General features: G+C 38.1%; 1 protein-coding gene across 1 annotated transcript in view; it reads right to left on the bottom strand.

Moving 5' to 3' along the window:
• The window catches only part of LOC121320483 (carbohydrate sulfotransferase 10-like), a 35,171-nt gene that overhangs the window by 6,239 nt on the left and 4,139 nt on the right, over nt 1-24,793 (bottom strand). The window contains exons 2-3 of the mRNA XM_041258844.1: nt 19,189-19,324; nt 16,839-16,945 (exon numbers count right to left, since the gene is read on the bottom strand). Coding sequence (XP_041114778.1) covers nt 16,839-16,945; nt 19,189-19,288 — 207 coding nt within the window. The 5' untranslated portion in view covers nt 19,289-19,324. The remainder of the gene's footprint in view (nt 1-16,838; nt 16,946-19,188; nt 19,325-24,793) is intronic.

The following is a 24,793-nucleotide window of genomic DNA, read 5'->3' as shown; positions in this document are numbered from 1 at the left end:
AAGTTAGTTACTATCACCTACATTCACAGAATGTGGAATCATCTCTTTTACCAAATGCAGTTCCCAAGATATAACCTTCAATGACTCAGCCAATCTGGTGTTAGTGAGTACATGGAAATGTACTAAATGAAACAAATTCCTAAACAAATATTCATGTAAAGTTTATTCGAATTTGGGCAAATGGTTCTAGGTATAGCCTTTAGAAAATGTGAATTGTGTGCGTACAGGTACCTTCACTATATCAGTGTCGCTGGGGACAATCATTACCTGTGAGGCATTACAAATAGGAATAGCACTGAACAGTTGACTGGTTGAACAGAAAGCTGACATTAGATCTCAGAAACTGAAAGTCAATTAATTGCACCCTTGAATTTCAAAGCAATAGCAGCAGGTTCTTCTACAACCCAAGCTATAAACATAATTGTATGCAAAGTGTGTACTAGTAGCAAATCGATGTTAACATTTTAATTGCATAGCTGTTTGAATTGAAACAAAGTAATTGTGAAGCATGATGTTATGGATGAATGGAATCAGTGAATTACATATATAATTACGTTTTAGAACATTAACAGATAGTTTTAAAAATTCCAAACAGTTTTAAATATAGTGCTTTAACAGTAATGCATGCTTTCTTTTTAAAGTAGTGACTAGTCAACTATTTTTACCTTGACTATTTGACACTGTCAATTAGTCATTCTACCACCTATTTATGAACCGGAATTTGCCAGAAAGACCACCCACATGAATAATCATATACAGTATTACATGCTAACAAGAGTCCATCTAGCATAGTGGACACATCTTCTATGGTCTGTGCCTACTCTTAAAATTCATGTAGAGAACCACTTAGTGTGAAAGGTCATTCTTTACAAACTATGGAAAGTATCTCAATATAGGGATATACGTGCTATAGCTCTGTTTTTATAATAATAGACATGTGTGCTAGTAGTCCAACAGTTTCTCCCTGCTAGTTGCAGTTTCTTGGTGAGCTGGTATACACCTAGTGTATACTGGTCTGACCTAGTGTATTTAGAATTCTGTTTTTACATTGCTGCTGGTACATGCCAGCAGAGTCCCACTGGGGACTATGGTGGATCCATTACGACTGTTACTACCCCCGTTCTTTCTGAGAAAAGACACTTAAACTGGTGCGTCATACAATCTCAAAATTAGATTTCATTACAGGTTTTTGCTATTGCAATTTTGTTTTATGTGAAATTGTAAATTAGTTTTGCTAAATGTATTTAACTGAGCATAGTTAAAAGTCAATACAGCAGACCATATCTTACGGTATAGCATCAGGTAAGAGGTTCACACAGCTACAGTGTGGTTGAGAAGAGGCTGTGTGTGCGTGCGTGCACGTCTGTGATTGTGTCGGCACAGCTGTAAAATCTGCAACCGAGTCCTCACTGTGAAAAAAAAAAACTAGGTATGTGTCAAGCCTTGCATTAAATTAATCATAAGTTTTGATATTTTGTATGCACAATACTTAGTTAAATACTGGATCTACTGTACGCAAACATTGCCTCTTCAGATCTGTAGACTATGAGATAACTATTTTTTTCAATAAACGTTTATGCCTTTAGTAAAATATTTGTGAGTACATTATTGGCATTGATATACTGTATAAATTATAAATGTCATATGGAGACAAAACTGTCCTAAAAACTCCACGCAACAAGTAATACAAGATCCCCATTCATATAAAATGATTCATGATTCTTTTAATCTGGGTGATGTAAAGCTTCAAAAGAAGAACAGGCGGGATAAAAAAATAAAATTATCTTTTCAAAACAACAAAAAACTGTTTATACAAACAGGGGTGCAAATCATTTTGAAAATTGGTGCCAAACTGTTTTGAAAGATTATCACTAAAGTGCCTACCGGTGCTAAATTAACAAACCCTGCCCAAATCAAGCCTCCTTTACAGCTTCCCACATGACACAAACCTTCTCTCCTGTGTTTGTGGATGAGTGTGCGTAGGTCATGTGACTAGTCCAGAAACTAGTATCATCTATGGCTGCTAAAAAAGGGACATCCTAAAACACTTAATGTAAAAAACACATAATGTGGCTTAATGTGCTTAAATTGAAACCAATCCACTAGAAAATTTACAAAAAGCAACCCTAGCACTTCCCAATACTGTACCAAAATTTCTTAAATGTGCCGAAATTCAAACCACTCCCCATAGAAACATTTTGTAAATAATAAACCTAGCACTTCACAAAACTATCCTAAAAAAGATCAGGGGTTTTAATTAACATGCACAATATCAGAATCACGTTAACGCAGTTAATGTGAACTGTGCTCTATATGAAAAACGCTTAATGTGGTGTTACATTCTTTTGCCTACAAACCTTGAACAGCAAGCTTAACACTTCCCAATACTATTCTAAATAGTGGGGACTCTCATCAACTTAAACAATAGAATATTCACTTTATAACGTTAAAGAAAATGACAGCCGAATCAGAAAACAATACACTAAATGGATAATCAAATAAAATTTAAAATTGTAACTTTCTACAGTTAATAAACAGGGACAGATTTCGGCATCTTGGACCTCAGACCAGAAATAAAGAAACACCTGCAGGCACACACTGGCCTCTATCCATCAAAGTGTCAGCGTTTGGCATTTTTTTAAAATGTTTTCCAAAATTCAAAGTCTAATTTTAAAAACCGACATCAGAAAAGCCAGTTTTGTTAAATTGTTCACCTTTTATACATAAAATAAGGGTGCTTTACATGTGCCGCCTTATTAGCAACCTGATTTGAAAGAAAGCTGCGAGAGTTGATGGCGCTTTTTTGGTAACATGGAATGAAAGCCAGGAGTGGGTGAAAGTTTGACCAAGAGAAAAATGTCAGAACATCTTGAAAACGATACCACACAATTATTCTGTCTCTAGTCTACCCATTAAAGAGAATTATCACATGCGTTTCCATGCTTTTTTAATTGTGTGGTATAGTTTTCAAGACGTTTCGCATTGTTTTAGTGCACGGGCAGTTTTGTTTGGGTCCGGCTTTCACCCACTACCCAGACAAACAAGCATATATTGAACAAAGGCTTTCACACAAGTAATATTTACCTGGGAAAAGGATTGAAAACATTTAAAATGGTAGCATTTTGCTGCAAACGGCCAGGTGTTTGTGTTCTAATTTTTTCAAATAATTTATTTGGTACTTAATGGGTTAACAGAGCACAGATTCCACAGTTATGTAAGAAATAAACCAAGACAGGGTGTGCGGTAAGATAATTATTGCTGCATGCTCTGGGTGCATTGTGAGGGCGTAGGCCGAGTGCCTTCAACCACTCAGGAATGTTTTATTGTGACATATATGTTTTACTTTTTTATTTGCCATAAACATTAAACTGACCATTGCCATTTATAGTAACATATTCTAGATGAAATGGCATTTGGGAATTGAAAGCAGACTGATTTCCCACAGAGGAGGAAGGATTCACTGAAGAGCCAGCCACTGCACTGGCACGTGGAACCGACATCGAGGGAGGGGCTTTTGAGTGTGAGGTCGTGGATGGAGGAGATCATAAAAGGATCCTACTCCCACTTTTGCGGTCTTCAAGAGAAGCTGACCAATAATTTCGGCAGCTGTTTTTATACCGATGACCAGTAACTAACATAATTTCCCTGGACTGTAAACCAGCATTAGCTAACATGTGTAGAGCAGTGCTGAGGATTGAGTGGTTGGTGTAACCTACTGAAAGTCCAGCTTGTTCTGAAATGCGAGGTGTCATGTTTCTGAGGTAATTAACACCACTAGGTAAATGGGAATAACAAACTGATTTGTATTCTGGATTTTAATGGTTGAAGGAAGGTAGAATGATTTGGCATGTGAAGAACATATTTTTTAAAACTGCAGACAGGGCACATGAATTGCCAGGCTGGGCTAACAGGTAATCACAAGTACTTTCACGGTTGATCTCATTGACATCTTTATGTTTTTTTGTTTGCTCGTTAAAAACGAGAGGGTCACCAACTCCAGACCATTTTCATTTGTATTGATGACAAACAGTTTCTGTGTCAGGTTGTGCAGTCCCTCCCGTCCGCGGCAAGCAAAGTAGAATTGTATGTCGAGCTAGACCTTGTTTAAAAGCCCACCCGCTGTGTCAGCAGAGAGAGCAGGAGGATGGTGGTGGGATGCTAGTTTTTCTGTAATTCTTAGTGACAGAGATGAAAACATTGTTGGATGATTTGAACTCTGTTTTAGTTATTATATTGACATTTCTACCTACAGAAACACTGTTGAGAAAGTGATTTATGCCAGCTCTTAGACCCATAAAATGTGATATACTGTATTCATTTCCTTCAGTGTTTCTAGCTGTTGCATAAAATTGCCTTAGGATGTTGTTCAATTGAACACTTGCCAAGCTGGTGTTTTTTGTTACAACCAATCATTAAAATCATTCATTGCCCATTAAGTTGCTTTTCTAGTGTTCTTTTCCATTTCGTTCTCTATAGTTTTATTTAGTTGTCTGTTAGAAATATTAAGGTGTCTACTTACAGAGTCTGTTTTTCGGGTTTTTTTAGGAGGTTGAGAGATATTTTGTTCTGCTTCACTCTCAATAAGAAACTGTTCAAATGACAATCCTCCTAAAAGGTCAAAATTAACTTGTGGAAAGTCACTCATTTTTAATTATTATTATTATTAAGGCATAGTAATATTAATAGATATTAGTTGTCTATGATGTCATATCAGTGCGGTGATATAATTATTACAGAGCGATCATGTGATTTTGTTCAGCCAATCACAACACTTAATTTATCCAAACCATTTTATAATATTTAATAAGGAACACCTGATAAACTAGTGTAGGACTATCCCATAAGTGAAGAGAGCTCTATTAAAAGAAAACATTATAGTTTAATATTTTTATCTTTCTATGTTACATAAAAAATTAAATAGAAGTTTCAATATAGGCTTTCCAAAAAGCATTTTCCTCCTTTTGTGATTCCAGTGCAACACATACTACTTGCAGACTACTTCTAAATTATATTTGCCATCGCAGTAACAGTGCGCATAACCTTTACAGACTACTTTGGTGTGAGTTGTGAGACTTTTTTTTTTTTTTTTAGAAGAGATCAGATGCAGTGTTCACTGTAAAAACAGCCTTATTGACTTATTCACGAAGACGGCTATAGTGGGTGACGTCAGACCAGAAACAGGAACCAGGAAATAAACAACAGAGAGGTGGAGTTGGGTGGAGCTGAGCGATTGGTTTCGCTCAGCATTTAATAATGAACAGACAGAAAATGAAAGGTTGTAAAGTCAAACAAAACACAGGACACAGTACTTTCGCCAAAATAAAGACAAACAAAAAGGACTATACAGACAAACATGGTGAGCTGATATTTTAACTATTACTATGATTATTACCTCCATCTCCAATTCCGTTCTCCACTCACCGAACACACAACCTCGAGTGAGTGAAAACATGCTGCTTTTATGCAGCTGTACCAAGACTCAATTGCTAAACAATCATTCAATTGGAGTTGCGGTACAACTGCATGTGAATTAATAAACTGCAATTCCCCATGCTCGCATATTATTACATTTTACCTGCACGTGAAGTGCTGTGCAATCCTCGTGCCTAAATAAAAATATACATTTAAAAAAACCTGTGCCTAAATAAAAATATGCATTTTAAAAAACTCATGTTCCACAGACCCATTTACATACCGAGTACTAATGACTATAAACAAACATTAACACACAACATACACACAGGGGCAAGAACTTTGCCACATATACCCCCCTTGTGCAAAGCATGCATAGCACACTTGGCATCAATGGCCACTTCCCCTCTTAAAATCCCAAAAGTCTTGCTCAAAGTCCCGGGCCAAGAGAAGGGACTTTAAGGGGTTCATGGGCGGCAATGTTGCCAGTAGCCAGACTGCTACTGGCCATGCTGTCAGCAGACGTGTGACAGTGGGGAGAGTCTCTCCTCCCACTGTACCACTGGCTTCTTCAGCCGGGGCATTTCCAGCAGCGGAAAGGCTGCTGAGGAAGGTGGTCTCCTGACCTTTCCCCCCTTTTCAGCCGGCAGCTCCCTCCTATGGGATTCCAGCCATAAGAACTCCTGCAGCGAAATTGCTGCGGGAGAAGGTGGTCTCCTGACCTCTCCCCTTTCTTCATAGCCAGCAGCTCCCTCTGGTTGGGCTCCGGCCACACTGACCCCTGCGGCCAAGCAGAGCTGACGGCGACCCCTGGAGAAGCAGTTCCGACTACCCCAGGCGGAGCTGGCAACCCTGGGCGAGGCCAGGCAAGCATCTTTGGGCGAAGCCAGGCAGGCATCCTTGGGCGAAGCCAGGCAGGCATCCTCCGAGCAATGACGTGAAGCCATCCTTGGGCGGTGTCGTGCAGGCATCCCCGAGTGATGATGTGCGGGGAGTCAGGACACGCTGGGGTACGGGTTTTGGCCCTCTTCTCAGCCACTGCGGCCGGGCAGTTCTTCCCTGTGCTTCCCTCAGCAGCCTATGCAAGGGCTGCTGAGGACCACCAGCATCTAGTCCTGGTCCTTCTGGTGAATGGAGATGCAGCTCCAGTTCCTCTCCTCGTGATGGTGGGGGAAGTGATACCAGCAGACATTCATCCTTTGCTGGTGGAAAGGGACCCAGCAGGCATTCACCCTCTGCTGGTGGAGGTGGCGGAGGCAGAGGCAGCTCCTGCTGCTCTGCTCCTGCCGGTGGAGGTGGCGGAGTCAGAGACAGCTCCTGCTGCTCTGCTCCTGGCGGTGGAGGTAACTGAGGCAGAGGCAGCTTTCCTCTCCCCCTTCTCCTTCTCCCCACCTTTCTCTCTTGGGCTGGTTCCTCCTCCTCCTCATAGTGGCAGAAGGGACAGTTGGCAAACAGATGGCCCTGGACACAGACGAGGCACCCTGGTGATGGCTTGTTACATCGCCGTGGATGTCTGGCCATTAGGAGACACTCCTCCTCCCTGTTCTTCACTTCTTTATCCTCCTTCCATCCCATTTTATTTTTTTATTTTTTTTGTAATCCAACATTTTATTATTTTTTTTCCCCAAAAACTGCAGTTCCCGCTCTGGTCTGCGTCTAGGAGACGCTAGTAACAAAGACGGCTGTAGTGTGTGACGTCAGACCAGAAACAGGAACCAGGAAATAGAAAACAGAGAGGTGGAGTTGGGTGGAGCTGAGCGATTGGTTTCGCTCAGCATTTAAAGATGAACAGACAGAAAATAAAAGGTTGTAAAGTCAAACAAAACACAGGACATGGTACTTTTGCCAAAATAAAGAGACAAACAAAACGGACTACACAGACAAACACGGTGAGCTGATATTTAAACTATTACTATGATTATTACCTCCGTCTCCAATTCAGTTCTCCACTCACCGAACACACAACCCCGAATGAGTGAAAACATGCTGCTTTTATGCAGCTGTACCAAGACTCAATTGCTAATCAATCATTCAATTGGATTCACGGTACAACTGCACGTGAATTAATAAAATGCAATTCCCTGTGCTCACATATTATTACATTTTACCTGCACGTGAAGTGCTGTACAGTCATCGTGCCTAAATACAAATATACATTTTAAACAACTTGTGTTCCACAAACCCATTTATATCTCATGTACCAATGACTATACACCAACATTAACACACAACAACAACATGCAACATATAACACTGAAATACACACAGGGGTGGGCAACATTGCCACAACTCCTAAAACCTGTAATGAATCACTTGCACTTTCGCATTGTTGCAGTCAATGTATGCAAAGGCAAACCTGTGTTAGAAGCGATTTTTCGGATTGTGAAAATAAAGCGTTGATGAATCAAAAACTGTTGGAAGACTATCCTTAATAAGGAATTTTGGGATGGACACTTTAATAAATATAGATTGGGCTAGAAGTTTTCTGTTTTAATCAATAACAACTGAAAGATACACAGTATTTAGAATTTTTTTTTTTTTTTTTTTTTTTTTTTTTTTTTTTTTTTAAACAGATAAACCTGTGTTTTGGTAATATATTTTAAATAATGTCAATCATGCACTTCTCTCCTTCTACATAAAGGCTGTGTTCCAATCCAAAACCTCGCCCCCTATGCCCTACTCCCTTCAAAGTGATCACTTCTGGAAGTAGGGGGCGCAAAAGTGATTCAATGGGAACACATTTCAGCATCATCACTCACGGCCAGGGAAAGGCGTCGTCATTAGTCAGCTCTTGAAATGTGTAGCTTACAGTCTGCTGGAAGTGTAATGTTAAGTTGGAAGTTAATTTTGTTGCCTCCTAGAGATATACATAATAAACTGAAACCAGTGAAACCAGGCAGAATTACCTGTGTACAGAGTTAAAAATGTAATTCCAGTTATTATTTTCTTGAGGGAGACTCAGCCAAGAAGGCAGCAATATTGTACCATATTGTATCTTCTGCATTAACAGCAATATAATTATGTACACCACATAATACTAACCAATAAATACAACATATATGTAAATATACATTTAAAAATCAAACACTTAAAAGTGAATATAAATATTTTAAAATATATATTTTAAATTAAAACCCCTTGTCCAATTCACTTTTCAGAGATCTAGCAGCCTGCAGAGTTACGCAAGGCTTAACAACGAAGTGCCAGTTCTGCTGCTCTTTTTTGATGAGGAACGAGAAAAAAAAGCTGTTTCACTGGAATAAATAAGCTATCTAGCAGTACAAATAGCCAACTAGCTTGTTGCAACTATCCCTCAAGGTCTCATCTATACAGAATAATGCAGCTTGCTATTAGTTTTTTTTATTGACAATAGCAAGCTAGGCCAACGTAATAATGCAAAACAGTTACCTTGAACATTAATTTTATTACAAGAAGCATTATAATATTGTTATGTTATATGTTTGGATAGATGCGTCAGCCAAATAAATAATACATTAATAAGTATTAATAATTGCTAATTACATTTGTACACGAACTCCATCTTGTCCATCTCCGGTTCCATTTAAAACACAAAACTTAATGGGATTGACGCAATGCTTGCTGGGTTATGAAGACAGAATATCTTCCGCAGAAGTGTATAGTGCTTGTACACTTCGGGAACGGCCACTTGCAGGGCCCTTCGGAGGGAACAGTTTTATGTTCACTACAGATGGGAACACCCCTTAAGATGGCCGCTATCCACTTCCACCCTTCGAAGTGCACTTCGTAGGGTGCATTTTCGTGGATCAGAACACAGCCAAAGAAAACAGCTTTCACAAGGTGGACAGTGTGCAAAGCCATTGCTACTGACCAATCACAAGTTTTTGTGGACATACGTAATAGAATACACTCGTTAGAGTGACTTGTGTGGGCTGAAAAAAACAATAACTATATAGTGAGACAGATACGCGGGCGTAAAACAAAATCTGTTACTTCTCACAGTTCTTGGAATCAAAATTAATCTAGAGTTCTACAGCTATGGACAGAAGTTTTGCATCACCTACAATTTATGATTGAAAAGTAAAAAAAAAAAAAAAAAAACACAACACAACAACATAATTTAGATATTTTATTAATGTACGAAGAAACTACAAAATGATATTGCAAGAGTCTACATAATAGTAATACAGTATTTCATGTTAAAAAATTCAAGCTCACTATTAAAACAAAAATCTGAAAAAAATAAGATGAGAACAGCAGGCGGTTTCTCTTTTTTGGCTATAAAGTCTATATTCAAGGAAACTAATTGTATATCTTAACACAGATAGCAAACTAACCACACACTTTATTAGAATTTTGCATTCATGTGTGTGTAAACGGAGGTAGACATCTAGGTTAATTTAATCAAAATGATAACGCTGCAGCCACAGTGAAAAAGTATGTGCCACTAGTCCAGATAGTGAAAAACTATTGAAAGCCATAGTATTGGTAAAGCAATTGGTCAAATTACTGTGGTCATATACTAGCTTGAGGCATTCAGTGATGAAAGAGAAGGAAGAGAAAGGAATACAAATTGCCATCCTAGTCTCACCCAGAAACATTCCCAGAAACGATTTTCCAAACTCTCAAATGTTACTCAAATCTGCTAAGTTTCTAGCGGATTGGTTAAATTTAAGCACATTAAGATTTTTTTTAAAGTACAGTTCACATTCTGGAGACTTAATGTGATCATGTCAATGAGAACCTGGACTTTGGTACAGTATTGAAAAGTACTAAGTTTCAGGGGGTTTGGTATAAATTCAGACACATTAAGCAACATTAAGCATTTTTCACGATGAGCGCAGTTTTTTTTTTTTTGCCCTTGACATGATTATTATCTTAGGTCAATTAGAAACCCAATTTTGGACAGTATTGGGAAGTTCTAAGCTTGTTATCTGCAAAGTTTATAGGGGTTTACTTTGAATTTAAGCACACTAAGCCACTTTAAGTGTTTTAAGATGTCCCAGGAAAAAAAAAATCAGATCAGTGAAAAAAAAAAAGTATAATTCAACAGTGTGATTGTTTTGGTACTGTACATTGTTAAAATGCTAATAAAAGCCCACACACTTGTTCAACACAAAGCTGGTACACATTGGTACTCAAAGGGCTAAAACAATCTTTATGTGCAGGCAATTTTTAAAAAACACAAAAAACAAGCACTTAAATACGTTCACTAAAGCATCTTAAAAAAACTAAATAGAATCAAACAACCACGATAAGGTGTGGAATTATAATGTATTTATTTTTTTTACTCAGTCCGATGGCTGTATATGGTTAAAGCCAACATGCCATGCCTCAGCAAACCGGACAAGAATGAAGCACACTGCATAAAAGATGAGCTCCCACTTGTATACAATGCACGCATCAAAAATCAATTGCACCATCAGCACTTTCAAATGGTACTACTGTACGCCTGGAGGAGCAAGATTAAGCAAGGCCAATTTCAGGAGAAAATAGCTATTAAAAAAAAAAAAAAACGGTAAGGATCACTTAAAAAAATGTAAACATTTAAATTAAAAAAGTGGGATTTTGCAATGAAATGAAAAATCAGTAAAAAAAAAAAAAAAAAAAAGAAATCTTTAAGCATGCGTTTTAGAACTGCATTGATGTCATAGCTGACAATCTGTTATTTTCTGATTTTAAAATGTGGTGAAATAAAAGCTACAAACTAAAACAGACTACACCAAATTCCAGTCAAAAAACATTTGGATGTAAAGCATTTAAATGAGTAATTGTTACCATCTATGCCAGGTAACATATTGTGAATAGGCTTATTGTTTCATATAATTGTTTAAGTACTAATTAGATGGTACAGTGTGTTTTGAATGTTTGGAGATAATTGTCTTCCAAGTAAATAAGCAAGACCAGTAACTGGTAAAAAAAAAAAGAACCACCCTTAAAATAGCCCCTGGAACATTAATTTTGCAGTTTTATTCATTTTTAGTACAGGACCTGGATACTGTGTAAGGACAATCCTTTGGCTTCTGGGTGCTTCTGAACAGAAACTAATTCTAAAAGTAACTAAAAGTAAATACAAAGGGGAATTGCTTTGTCAAAAACCTTCAGCCGTTTAGGAGTGGGTGGTTATTTATATACACAAATGCTTGCCTGCCTGTATATACGTAAATCCCCATTACGGGTATATTTTTAAAACTTTATAAAGACATTCTGTTTTTTGAGGTAATCAGTATCTAGGAATAGAAATGCCTATCTGTATATATGCACTTACTATATGCCACACTTAGTGTGTTTATACCGGTGGTAACCCATAGGGATTAAACCAACCTTTTTTGGTACTAGATGGTATTAACAAAGGGGGCATTAATTGCAGTTTGCCTGCAGTCCTACAGTAATTACTACCACAAAACTGCATCCGTAGACTGCAGAGCTAATAACAAGTGCACAACCTGCCTTTCTAGCACAACAGAGGAGGGAGTTCTACTTCTAGAACTTAGCTAAACAGCTAAGCCAGGCATAAGACTGTTGTGTTTGCTAATCAATGCCCCCATGATTACTGTACATGTGTCTGGAGCATATAACAACCTACAGCGTAAATTGGCTGTTGCTCGCATGAGTCACATTTTCATCCTGTTCGTGATCATTTTCTGCTGCCGGATGTTTTATAGGGGTAATTTGACTGGCTGTCAGAGCTTGTGGGATGAAAGCCAGAATAGAGTAGGAATGATCTAAACTATTTCTTGGACTGAGAATATAAGGGGTGACGAGAATAATACAGGGTTAAGGCCATGGTCCTCACTGAAAATGTGTGGTGACCAAAATATTAGAGGATTTAATTAATCCGAAAATCCCCTATTCAGCACTGAACAGATAGAACACAATATTACACAATTAACACTTAAATATAAAACATATTGTTAGTTTGTACACATTACAGCTATACAGTGAATACATAATTTAAAACATTTAATACGACTTCATGAGGCAGCAGCCAGGTCTGCGTAAGGGACTACTGAATAAAGACAAAGTGCTTGTGACTTAGTAACAGAATAGGGGTTTCCCTTGACTACTCTAAGAACCATACTCGCCGATCAAACTCCAAGGCCAGGAAGCGAGGACTTCCCCCAAGGGGAAACTAAGGAAGGATAGGAAGATGAACCAAGGTCTCCCTGGCTTATTGAGTCGTCTAGTCAAGATTGATTATCACAAGAGATTAAGGGCGAAAATGGGCCCCAAAGACAGGTTACAATGACAATACGGAATACTTCAAGTAAGGCTGTGGATTTAAGCTGTGGAGGAAGATTTTTGATTTCTGAAGGCCAAACATTTAAGAAGCCAATAAGAGAGACCTGAGTTCTAGGAGTGCTTCAGCTGGAGGGGCTGTCATTTAAGTGAGAGCGGAAAGACGGAATGTGAATGAACACCACCACAGAAACTGCACAGATGTAAAAATAGGCATCTTTTGAAAATGCAAAATGAGGAATTTAAATTATTGCACAGCTGACTACCACGGGAATATCTGATGGTCTTCCATGAGAATCTTTGCTTGTTGAAAAAGAAGGCAGAGCTGAAGAATGAATAGGAGAAATGCAGATGAATGATTCCTGAAAAAATAAAAATAATAAAATAAATAAAATAAATGTTGTCGGGAGCAGGGGGAAGATCATTTGTGGCTGTCCAAAAGGACGGTGGAAGCACAAACTGCAAGCGTTAGCAAACAGACTACTGAAGAATCTATTAAAGATCATGATCGGGCTGAGACTAGTAATCAGTATATTGTCAAATGCTAACCAAGAAGTTGCTTTGGCTGAAAAAGCTTTATGATACTCGATAGAAGTGGTACCGCCATATCTGACCAAGAGATCAACAATGTTAAATAATAGGAGTGCAGTTCTTGTGGTCGGTGAGATTGCAAAAAAACAGAAAAAAAAGCACAATTCTCCAAGAGTAACAGACAGATCTCCACAGTCAATCACCCTGTGATCCATAAATTCTGAGATTGCAATAATAATTGAGACCACATTAACGTCTATACCTTCAATAATATTGAATCTCGGTTGAGAGTGAGTGCAATTAACTACTGAAAAAGCAGAAGATCTTTAAGTAGAGGCAGTTGCTAAAGTCAAGATTGGCTGCCTGAGAACAGGTGTGTGCATGGCTGAAGCAGCGGGAGAGGTGAGTGCTGCAGCTGGTGCTCTATTGATGAGGATGTAATGACTGCCGGTAGGAATGGTGGTGGATAGAACACGAATGAGTTTGTTGATACCATTAAATCTGGTAAGACAAGTGGGAGAAAGGATCAGATTAAAATCGAATGCTGAGGGGTTGTAGATGCTGAAAGGCGGTGTGTGAACTGACTATGTGATCTCTGTTGAGTCTTTTGAGGAGGAAAGACAGACTCATCTGATATGGAATTGCAATATGAAACAAATAAAGCAGCCCGATCGCACCGCGCTTCAATGGGCAGTCCTTTTTGAAAAGGCTTTCACGAGTTTGTTGATGGGCTAATCCTTGTAAAAAAAAATGGAGAATCCTCCTCAGGTTTAATGCGTTTAGCGCTGCGAAGAGAAATGGCACAGCTGGATAAGCAGGGATTGAAGCAGCTGCATTGTCAATACGGAGGAGAAGCAGGATTATTTAAAAGTCTGCAATTTACCACCATTTGTTTTTGTCTGTGGCAGAATAGTCAGAGCAGAATTAAATCAACAAACTACACACTTTCTTACATGACCTCTTCCAAGGAATTTCTGAGCCCGAAAGCCAGTTTGTGATGGTCAGAATTATTTTATAGCCGTTATGTAATGCAAAGTTTCACCCCCCTCCTTAAATAAATATCAACAAACGTTGATTCTCAAATTTAGTTCAGGCTTTTCAATGTTACAAATAACTATTAGATTGTTTACATCATGTGGATATGTTCGTTATCCACAAAATTATTCAAATTCTGGGGACAAAGTAGAATGTACAGATCAGTACTAAACAGTACATTTCTAATTGGTGGAAATCCTTTAAGCAACTAATGTATATCAAAGAAAATATTAAAGGTTGGTGTTTCTTATGTATTTCACTTAAAACCGGACATTAGGGCGTCCAGGCTTTTTAGTTCCTGCCACCCGGACACAGATGCCAATTCATGTACGGGTGACAACGCTACCTTAGGTAAGCCATTAATATTAAACTAACAGCAAGACCTAGATGTGGCATATTCTAATCCTGCTTACACTGACAATGTATTGAGCAATGTGATGTGCTTTCTCAGCCAAAGTCTTCTCAAAGTAAGTGAAGGACTATAACCCTAAGTTCTGGACATCCCAAGATAAAACTGATAGAGGTCAACACACAGGAAACTAAATAAATATAGTATTTTGGCAAGAGAAGTCAAAAGTCACAGGGTGATCACATGAGCATTACTTTACTTTTCATGTTTTAGTTTTACCGTACTTTTAATGTTGAAATCCCCATAGGACATAGAGCCCCCCAATTATTTTATGGAAGAACTGTATTGGAGAAATGACCTACCATGTATCCAATGAAAATTTAATCAATGCACACTAATCGCTTAATTCACATATTATTATTATTAATATTATTATTATTATTATTAGGAGACTTTCTCTCCTAATTTCCACATCATGTTGTCGAATATGTACCAGCCTTGATCATAGTTTTGTCAATAGCAATAGTTTTATAGATCTGAGAGTTTACAAACCTGTCGCATCACATCTGTGTCGCTTCAGGTGAGTATGGCCAGGTGGTTGCGAAAATACCTTGTTGCCCAATGAATAATCGCATCAGGTCTGATGTGTAGCAGCCTTAAGTCTTACGTTCTAACTAGATCACTTGGTGCAACCTGTGTCAAATTTGTAGTAAAAGCATAACTAAGCTAAGTCTGAACGTACCCAGGTTAATTCAATTAACTAATTAACTATGTTTAAAAGGGTGTGAGTGTGTGTGTTTCAGGGTGGGTGGTGGTAGGAGTTTTGGTTGAGAGAGTGGAGTGTAAGTGGAGTATTGTGAAACTGGAAAAAGACTTATTGAAAAAGGTATCTGGATTACGATTTGGTTTTGGGGACGAGGTAACAGGCTTAGCCTGCCTCGATATTAGGTAGGAACATCATTCGTTTAGCTAGGGCCCAAAATCAGGTTAGGTTTTGTTTTGTTTATTTTCTTTTCGTTATGAGTAACAAACACACGCTACCGCGTTTCCTGGCATTCTGTGTAAACTGTTTATTTGGAGAAGAAAAACATGTGACCAGAGGGCAATCCGTCACTATATATACTTGTAACAGGGAGAGATCTGTGCTGACTCTGCTGGCGTGTCCACAGGGCTGCAGGAAGAGGGCGGCAGTCGTCCAACAACCGCCTGTGAGTCATGGCAGTGACACGGGGAGGTGGGAAAGTGGGTGTGTGGACTTTCCCCCTCTCTGAATGGCTGGGAGGCGAGTCTTGGAGGATTGTTGGTCCTATAAAATAACGCTCTGCTGTTTCCTCAGGTCTGCCTTTGTAGATGCGCTGTGTGTGTGCGGAAGCGCTAGTCGAGGACGGAGAGACCAGCTGGGAACAGCGAACAAGTCAGAGAGTGACAGCGGGGAACCCTTGGGCAGACCCCGAACTATTGTTCAGAGCAGGCAGGGAGCCGACAGAGTAGGACGGTGATCCGGGTCGTGCGGGTAGCGGCGACCGGGATAACGCTGCCGAGTGCAGCACCTTTTATTTGTAGTTTTATTACTGTTTTATTTTCCCTTGTTATTTTCACCTTCTGTTTTCTATATTATTTTGAGCACCTGCGAGTTGCGCCCGCAGTTATTCCACTTGCCAGCTTTGGTATTTCCGTGGTGCTGTTTTTATCATTGTTGATAGGCAGCCCACGGAAAACAGTGCCCTCTGCGGGTAAAACCGTAAAAGTTCTAAAAACAAAACTGGGCACCTGGGTGGTGTTCCAAGTACAACTGTTCTGTCTCGTGTGTCAGTGAATTATCCACCACCCTTCCACAATACTATATATATTATATATATATAAAATAAAAAACCTGCACCCCCATTTACATTTTCAAAGCAAGAACTACACAAGCACATAAAACTGCCAGTCCTCCTTCTGCCATTCTGTCACTGGACGACAAAAACTGGCCTGTACATGATGAGAAGGCTCTCACGACAAATCACTGACAATACATCGCCCATGACAAAAATTGCCCTGTGTATGGTGGCCTTCAGATTTTGCTCAAGGAGTTTCCATAACACTAAAGAAATATAACAAATATTTTAGCTGAAATGGTTTATGAGATATTAGCTGTAGCAGGTGGCAGCAGATAGGCAAACTAAAACTAGCTCCCCTCACAGGGTTCGTTAAATCTGCAAATGGGATGCATTAATATGTTGACAGAAACATGGACACTGCTCATGTACTCAGCCTGTAAGATCCTAGTTCTGTAGTAAGTGGAGACTGTTACCTGATGTTCTGTGTCTGGTCTCTTTCTTTTAGGCACTTGTGATGGTGATTCTGCGTCACCTGTCGCTATCACTGTCCAACCCAATGGCTCAGGCTTGCCACCATAATCTGAAAAGCAAGAAAGAGACAAGTCAGTTCTGTACATATTTAAAAATGTTGGTACTATATATAAGCCTGGGACTGTAGGAGACTTGCACAAAACAAATGTGTATACCTCAGGATAGGGATTCGGTGAAGATCCTTTACAGAGTAAAACATACTAGATGTATGATTTTCTATCCACTTGGCCCAGCAAGGAATACAAGTCACCTATGGGAACCTTTAACAAGTTCTGTCCTTCGTTTGGACTTTTGATTTTCTGAATTATAAACATGCAAGTGGAATGCATGTATAAAACGTACAACAATGTCACGCTGTCATGGGAATCTTTTTTAGTGAAAACATAAACCTTCCAGATATTGTTTACCTGGAGTGTTAAAACACTTGGAGGCTGACATATATACTGCAAACCCATGACAATGTATAAATGAGGAAACCTGCATAACTGCCTGGTGTCTCATTCTCTGAGGTAATCTTTCACCTGCTCGTCTTAAACGGTTCTGGGCCTTTCTAGTGTCTATGCAAGGCAGAAATGACATATATTTGTGTCACCTCATGACAGCAGCAGGTAGCTGTGAAAGGAACATAGTGACCTGCGCATTGCAGACACCTTAAAAGCACATCTTTAACAAAAAGATTACATTTGGTGTGGTTCTAGCTATTCTGAGTCCTTATTAAAGGGTCTAGTCCAAGGTATGAAACTTCATTTTCAAAATATTCAACACCATTTTCACTGATTTCTTTATTGTACAACTGGACTTTCCATTTAAAACGTCATACACAAACAGAAGACCTCTCCATTTTAACCTCCCATGCTTTCACAAATGTAAAGCAAACAAAAATACAAATCAAAATGAAGTTTTGAGGCTGTCAGTCAGGCTTGAAATCTTTGCATGAAATCTATAATGTCCGTGAACCTTACAAACCACCTGTATATATGTGTTGAGGCAGAGAATAAGCAAACAAACAAAAAAAGGCTTCAGTAGTTATGGTGTCATTACAGGATGAAGTTGCTAAATATTTTGCAGGTTTCATTAAGTAGATGTACTTTACAGAAAACATTGTATTTTTTAACACTAGGTTGCTTACTAGGATGTTCTTTATTCTTAAATTGTATTCGATTTAGTTTGGGCTACAATACATCAGAGGGTCTCCCTCTTTATATGGACACAAAAAAATGTAAACCTAAGAACAATGCGTCGAGAATATCTTAATACATGGATACTTTTTCAATTCTAAACAATTCCACCTTGCCCGAAAACGTTTTTGTTCTCTTGTTTTCCCATTTCAGAGAAACACGTCTCCTGTTGGGTTACCTGAGCGATTTCTTCATTCATTTTCAATTTGAATCCAAGAAATGAAATTCCAGACATGAAAGTGCTTCTTAAATATATGACAGAGTTGTTTTCAAAAGACTGCAAGAATCAAGATTATTCATGCTAAGACTGTGCCTCTTGTCTTCCATTGCAAAACAGGAGTGCAAGTGAAATGGAATTAGGAGGACAATGGAAGCCACGTCCATATGTTATAAATAAGGGGTCACTGTAGGCTCCTGTTCCATGTATGTTGGAACAATTTCATTTTCAAACAGGCAAGCACACATTGTGCTTCATCATACTGTACTAGTTGAATGGGCACGCTTCCCAGGAAGCATTACAACCCCAAAGCAGCTCTACAATGCCACTGCTAACTAAACAAAAGTCTTTGAATTACACTAGGCGAATAAACGCCCTGGTACCACAGCTCTTTAGTCTAAACCTACTAGATGGCCAACCTTCACTCAATGAAGCAGCACATTCCCATAAGCAGTGCCATGTTAGCCAATGCAATGACCAAAGAACTGCTGTAATGTGATGGGTACAGTAGATTTGGTGTGAATAAGTATTCTAACTTTGTTTTTGTATCAATCAACTACAATTTGTTCAAGTGAAACACCTTTGAGACAATCAAACAATGAACAGCAATAAGAGACTAGTCAAAAGATAAAATAAATCTTAACACTACACATGTATATAATAATTGATCTAAACAATTGCAGATACTGGTGTTTTGTTTTTATTAATATAATAGCCTTCCTGGCACTTTAGAAAGGCAGAAATACACTAAATAGGCTCAAATACATTGTTTTAATCAGCGGTAGCAGTACCTGTTTAGATCCATTGTACAGACCCCACTGCTTTTTTTTTTTTAAATTCTTTAAGAAAGACAGGTTCCAGAAATAGGACATGTTATTTTATTAGCATGTTGCCTACCATCTGGGATTCTGAAGAAGAAGTTGATGAACTTGCTGGCAAACATCAGGATCAAGAGTACCCAACCACATGCCCCAAGAAGCAGCCAGTGGTGCCGCATGGTGTCAGACTTCAGCCATCAACACTGTGCTGTGTCCTGGAACAGAGAGGAGTTTGCGTGATGCACTGATAAATGATATGTCCCACCACAGCGGCTTTAAATACAAAAACTACAGAGCTACAGGCATCAGTTTCATGAAAAAGAATTTCACAATTACCTACTTCCAACATGTACAGAGTAGTATATCATGCAACTTGATTTTGGTTCCATACACATTTTACATACAGTGCTGTTGCCATGCAACAATACAAAATCTGTTTTTCAGATTCAACATTATTGTTTATCTTGTGTTCTAGTAACTGTTAATGTTTCCTAAACAGAATTCCGGAATTTAGCTCTAAATATTTTTTTTATTCTAGGATTAAGATGATAATCTATTTGTAATTGTGACAGGGATGGCTGAGTGGTGACGTCAGGCCAGGAACAGGAACTAGAAAACACAGGCAGTACTGGGGTGAAAATGTGCAGTTTAGTCTTCATTATTTACTGTTTTGAAAAATTATTATTAATAATCGTATTACAGGCAATAACCTTGTGTCTGACAGTCATCCAAATCTAACATGGATCAGCGGAACTGTTCCTCTTTCTTCCTGTAGACAACTCATTTGTCCATACAGAGCTGCTGGCATGGTGGCACAGAATTAAACACAAAAATAAAGCAGACCTAAGGTCAGGCTGGGCAGTTGCCTTCACTGATCCTTATTTCATTCCTCTGCTTTGACCATCCACCCTGGACAGGAAGAGTGGTAGGCTTTTATATTGGTGACCATCTCCCGATTAGCAACAAATGAATCAATTAATTAACACGGAGATGGTCACCTTCTGCACAGGGTTTTGTTGACCGCTGCCAAACAAAAACAAAATACGGCTTTTTCGCAGTCACATTTATACGTAAATTATAATAAGAAAACATTGTATTTTTCAAAATCAATACAAAATACATTCAAACCAATACTAACAATATCCCATTCCCAAACAATCCATTATTTTAAAAAATACACCAATACATTTCAAATCATACAATAACAATCACCAGTGCTAAAATAAACAAACAATATATTTAAACAGCAGGGCTTTGCCCTGCCCCCTTTTATGAGCAGAGCTCTCTCCTACCACCTTGCCACAGTGATGTTATCAATACTTTGTTTAGTCTTGATTATTTACTGTTCTGAAAAATGATTATTAATAATTGTATTACAGGCAATAACCTTGTGTCTGACAGTCATCCAAATCTAACACAAATCAGCAGAACTGTTCCTCTTTCTTCCTGCAGACAACTCATTTGTCCATACAGAGCTGCTGGCATGGTGGCACATAATTAATAGTCAATATATGGAAACTAAAACACAATTTAAGATAATCGTGATTATCTGGTTATTTTTTTACTGATAACCGTTAATTGGAAATACTACATTCCTTCATAAGAGGAAATATCTCCTAGTCCTGAAATCATGGAAAAAGCCCAACAGCACGCAAGGGTGCATCTATGTTGTCATTGAAAAGATGTTTGTGTTGGTAATGCATGAACACTTTCTTCATTAGTAGAAGAAAGTTGTGAGAGACTGCAATGCAGTACAATCAACCAGTGTCAATATCACGAAAGATCAAATACAAGGAGGAGAAACGATACTCACGCTGGCTGGTGTTTCTGAACAATGACACTGCCAGTAGTACCAAGGATCTGTTCCAGCCTGACTAATAATATCTTCTTGTATAATACGGCTTACAAATTATTATTTTAGGAACCCTGTCAGATAAGAATATAACAATGTATTGGTGTATTAAGTAGCATAGTACTCAGTTAGCAGGTAAGGAATGTGGTGTACATTGGGACATATTTATTTGTTTCTAGTTGTTGAAAAGATCTGTCACTGCAATCCCAAATTAACTGATATTTCTACCAAATTTAATGTTCAATGAAGAGATAATGGGAACAAAAAAACAGATCCCCATAGCATAATATAAGGTGTATGTCATATCTGATCAAATGGTTTGTAAGCATGAAGTAAAACAGAAATGTGAAAAGTATATCATTGCTATATCGAAAGGGTAGAAAACAAAGAGGCGCTGAAACTGTTTAAGTTCACACCACCTGTAATGGAACTTTATTGTGAATACAACTTGTACCAACTATAAAGAACTACAGCAGCAACATTAGGTCAGAGGACAATTTCATTGTCACCAGCACATTTAGGATGAATGGGTTATATAACTTTGCAAACATGAAGTCACTACTGATGGTTTACAAATGGTTTCTGAGATACAAGGCTTTGAGACAGTGGCAGCTGCAAGAAAAAAAAAAAATTGTAATATCCATAAGATCGAACTTGATCTAGAGAATCACAGAATACACTTGTTAGATATTTCAATCCAGTAATATTTTAAATTGTCCTTGCACATTAAAGGGATACTTTATATGAATGTCAATATCCTATTACATGTGTTCTCTTGAAAAAAAGCTTTCCAGAAACAGTAAGATGCAGATAGAGACCTTCCAAATTCACCTTAACCGGTTTGCTATAATTTACATGTTTTTGTCCACAAAAACACAGCGACAAAAAATTATAAAGACATGGATGGAAATTAGACTCCAGCATAGTAGTCTGAGCCATTCCTAGCTTTGTTACGAGTCTTAGGAAGCTTTGGCCTTCGCTGTACTTGATGTAAATGTGAGCTCAGCTGTTAGTTACCTCAAAGTAAAACCAAAAATGACTAAAGCTGCTATTTAACAGGAGTATTGTTTCTGTCTGAAACAGTTGCCATGATACTGTCAAAGGGTTCAGAGGTTCCACCTGTACTCTTACTACTAAGGTCCTGAGCTTCTCTGGTACCAACACTGAACAGCCTTCCTCAACCCATTCAAATCATGAGACAATATAAATTTAGAATAAATTGATATAGGCAACAATATACTCCATATCAAGAAAGAGAGGTCCTATTATCACATTACTGAGGAAATGTCAAGAGGAAAACTTAAATTTAAAATGACTTGGAAACGTCATCTAATTTCATTCCGATCAGGAAGATTACAGCTCCATATCCATAATACTCAATAAGTCTGTTACAGAGGTTGCACTAGCTTTTCTGTTCCTGAAACAAACATGCCCCAAATTTTGCATCCCATTCATCAAATAAACATTTTAACACAAAGGCTAATAAACTCCAGGGATGTGCACTTTAGGACAGTTTTATGAACGTTTAAACTCTATGGCATGTAGTAGTTTAAAAAATACCTGTCTGTGTAGATAAACATATAAACAACATCACCGTGTCTTTTAAGCAAAGATTCTTGAAAAACTGTACATCCGTGTGTATATGGTTTTTTTTTTGGTTTTGTTTTGATTTTTTTTGCCCAGCAGTGCTTTTACACACAATACATATTGCCATCTCGATAAACAAGCCACTGATACTTTATCTCCCATTCAAAATTATACAAACATATTTTTCGTTTTGTTTTTGTGCATTACTACTGCTTGCAACTGCTTCAGTCACTGTAGTACTTGTAGTCAGAAGTAGACGGCTGAGATGCAGATGAGCAATCTTCTTCATGAGAATCCCATGATGATGCTGACTGCTTCGCAAAAAAAACAAAAAACTTCTGACTGCCAACTGACTTGCTGTCAGTACACACTCTGAAAAAAAAGGAGACTGAAAAAAATTAATTGCGAGTTAAAAATAGGATCGGGGATGAACAATTCACAAAATTTGAAAGCTTTGTTTGAAACAAAATTAAAGGGACCAGAATTAGGCTCAGGCAAGATATGAAGGTAAAAGCAAAAATTGTTTTGCAATTATCAGCTCTTACTGAGTTTCATCATGAAACAGAATCAGCTAAATGTCACATGATTAAAAATAAAACACGAAAACTTCAAGCCCTATTTGTGTGTGTGTGTGTGTGTGTGTGTGTTTACTTTTTCCAAAATACATGTTTTATTTCTTAGCAATATGGACCTCTGTTAATATGGGGAATAACACATTATTTAAAAAAAAAAAATACAGTGCACGGTGGGATACTATTGTATTCATTTCCAATGTTCATTGCGCTGCTAGGAACTATAACCGAGCTATTCTAATAGCATTAGTGTGTGTTCGCCTTACACCCGACTAAACATGAAACTGTACTTCAGTGCGGACGCTAAAGTTTGAGCTGGATTAATGAAAACGTGTTTGAGCACGGTTCTCGAGATCGGTTATGTAGTGTGGACAGGGCCTAAAAGTAAATATCCTTAATATTGCTAGCAAAGCCAAATATGAAGCTTATTGGAGTGCACCTCAATCAATGCTGTTACATTGCAGAACAGGAGTTTTTTTTTTTTTTAACAAGCAAGTACCATATTACTTCAATTTGGCACCGCACCGTTTATTTTAAATTTATCAAAATGACTGCAGCCCTTAAACGAGGGTGGCGATTATACAGGGGAGGCCTTTCTTAATAATACTATGCTTTACAAATGCTGCAATATTTCATTACATGATTTAGAAGCAGCGCCGTGAGAGGCTCCAATCTGCAGCACCATACTTGTGTGTTTTTGGGGCTTGAATACAGTACATTTACTGACAGTTAACGAGAGCCTATTAGGTGGAAGTTAGGAGGTCAGGGGAGTACTGTACCAGCGAATCATAACAAATAAATATTACCTCTGAATAACGGTTTGATTTCTGTTAAAACTAAAATATATCCTAGTTGGTTATTTTATTTTGTTTTTTTATCACTGTAAATTTACCTGCTTGTTTGTAATTTCTCTTTAAGAGAAACCAAAACTAAGTCTTCTCATAGATATTAAGCAAGTTTTTTTTTTTTTTTTTTTTATAATTGTACAAGACTGAGTAAAATTCCAATTCAATAAAAAACAAAACAACTAAACCCCCTAAGAAGATTTTGGATAGAGCTTAGAGTGACCGGCAAAGCTCGAAGTTTTCACCATCCAAGCTGAGGACGAGGTAAACAGAAAGCCCTCATTTTATCCCCTGCTGTGTTGGCACGGAACTCTGCTGGAAAAAAAGGACTGTATACATTAGTTTGTATTACATGGTGGATTGAGGCTGCAGTCTCTTCGGGGCGTGACATGCACATAGCCAGAGTTGCACGTTTCTTTATTTTTTGAGCAGGGGTTGAAAAAAAATACCTTTATTGAGAGAGGCATTTATTTGAGAGCGGCGTCTATTAAAAAGCTGACATCTGAGCGAGACGTTAATCTGAAGTAATACTGTATTTTAAAGCCATTGCTGCAGTGTAGTAGATTACCACAGATATGCATGTCTGCGTCCCTTTCCATTCTCTGCATCCAGTGAACGCAAGACAAAATATTTTTCTGTCCAATTGACTTATTTTGCATCTAATCGAACCCTGGCGTTTGCATCAATTATCATGCAAATTCTACCGAAGATTATCAAGCATTAGAGTTAAAATGCTTTTAATAAAAAAAAAAATTAAAAAAAAAACTTCCCTCACAGTAACAGTTTAAAGGCACAATAAATCCTCTTTTTATAGACCATGGTATAAAA

Source organism: Polyodon spathula, chromosome 9, assembly GCF_017654505.1.
Source record: "Polyodon spathula isolate WHYD16114869_AA chromosome 9, ASM1765450v1, whole genome shotgun sequence".
Lineage (NCBI taxonomy): Eukaryota > Metazoa > Chordata > Actinopteri > Acipenseriformes > Polyodontidae > Polyodon > Polyodon spathula.
This window is presented reverse-complemented; position numbering and strand designations above follow the sequence as displayed.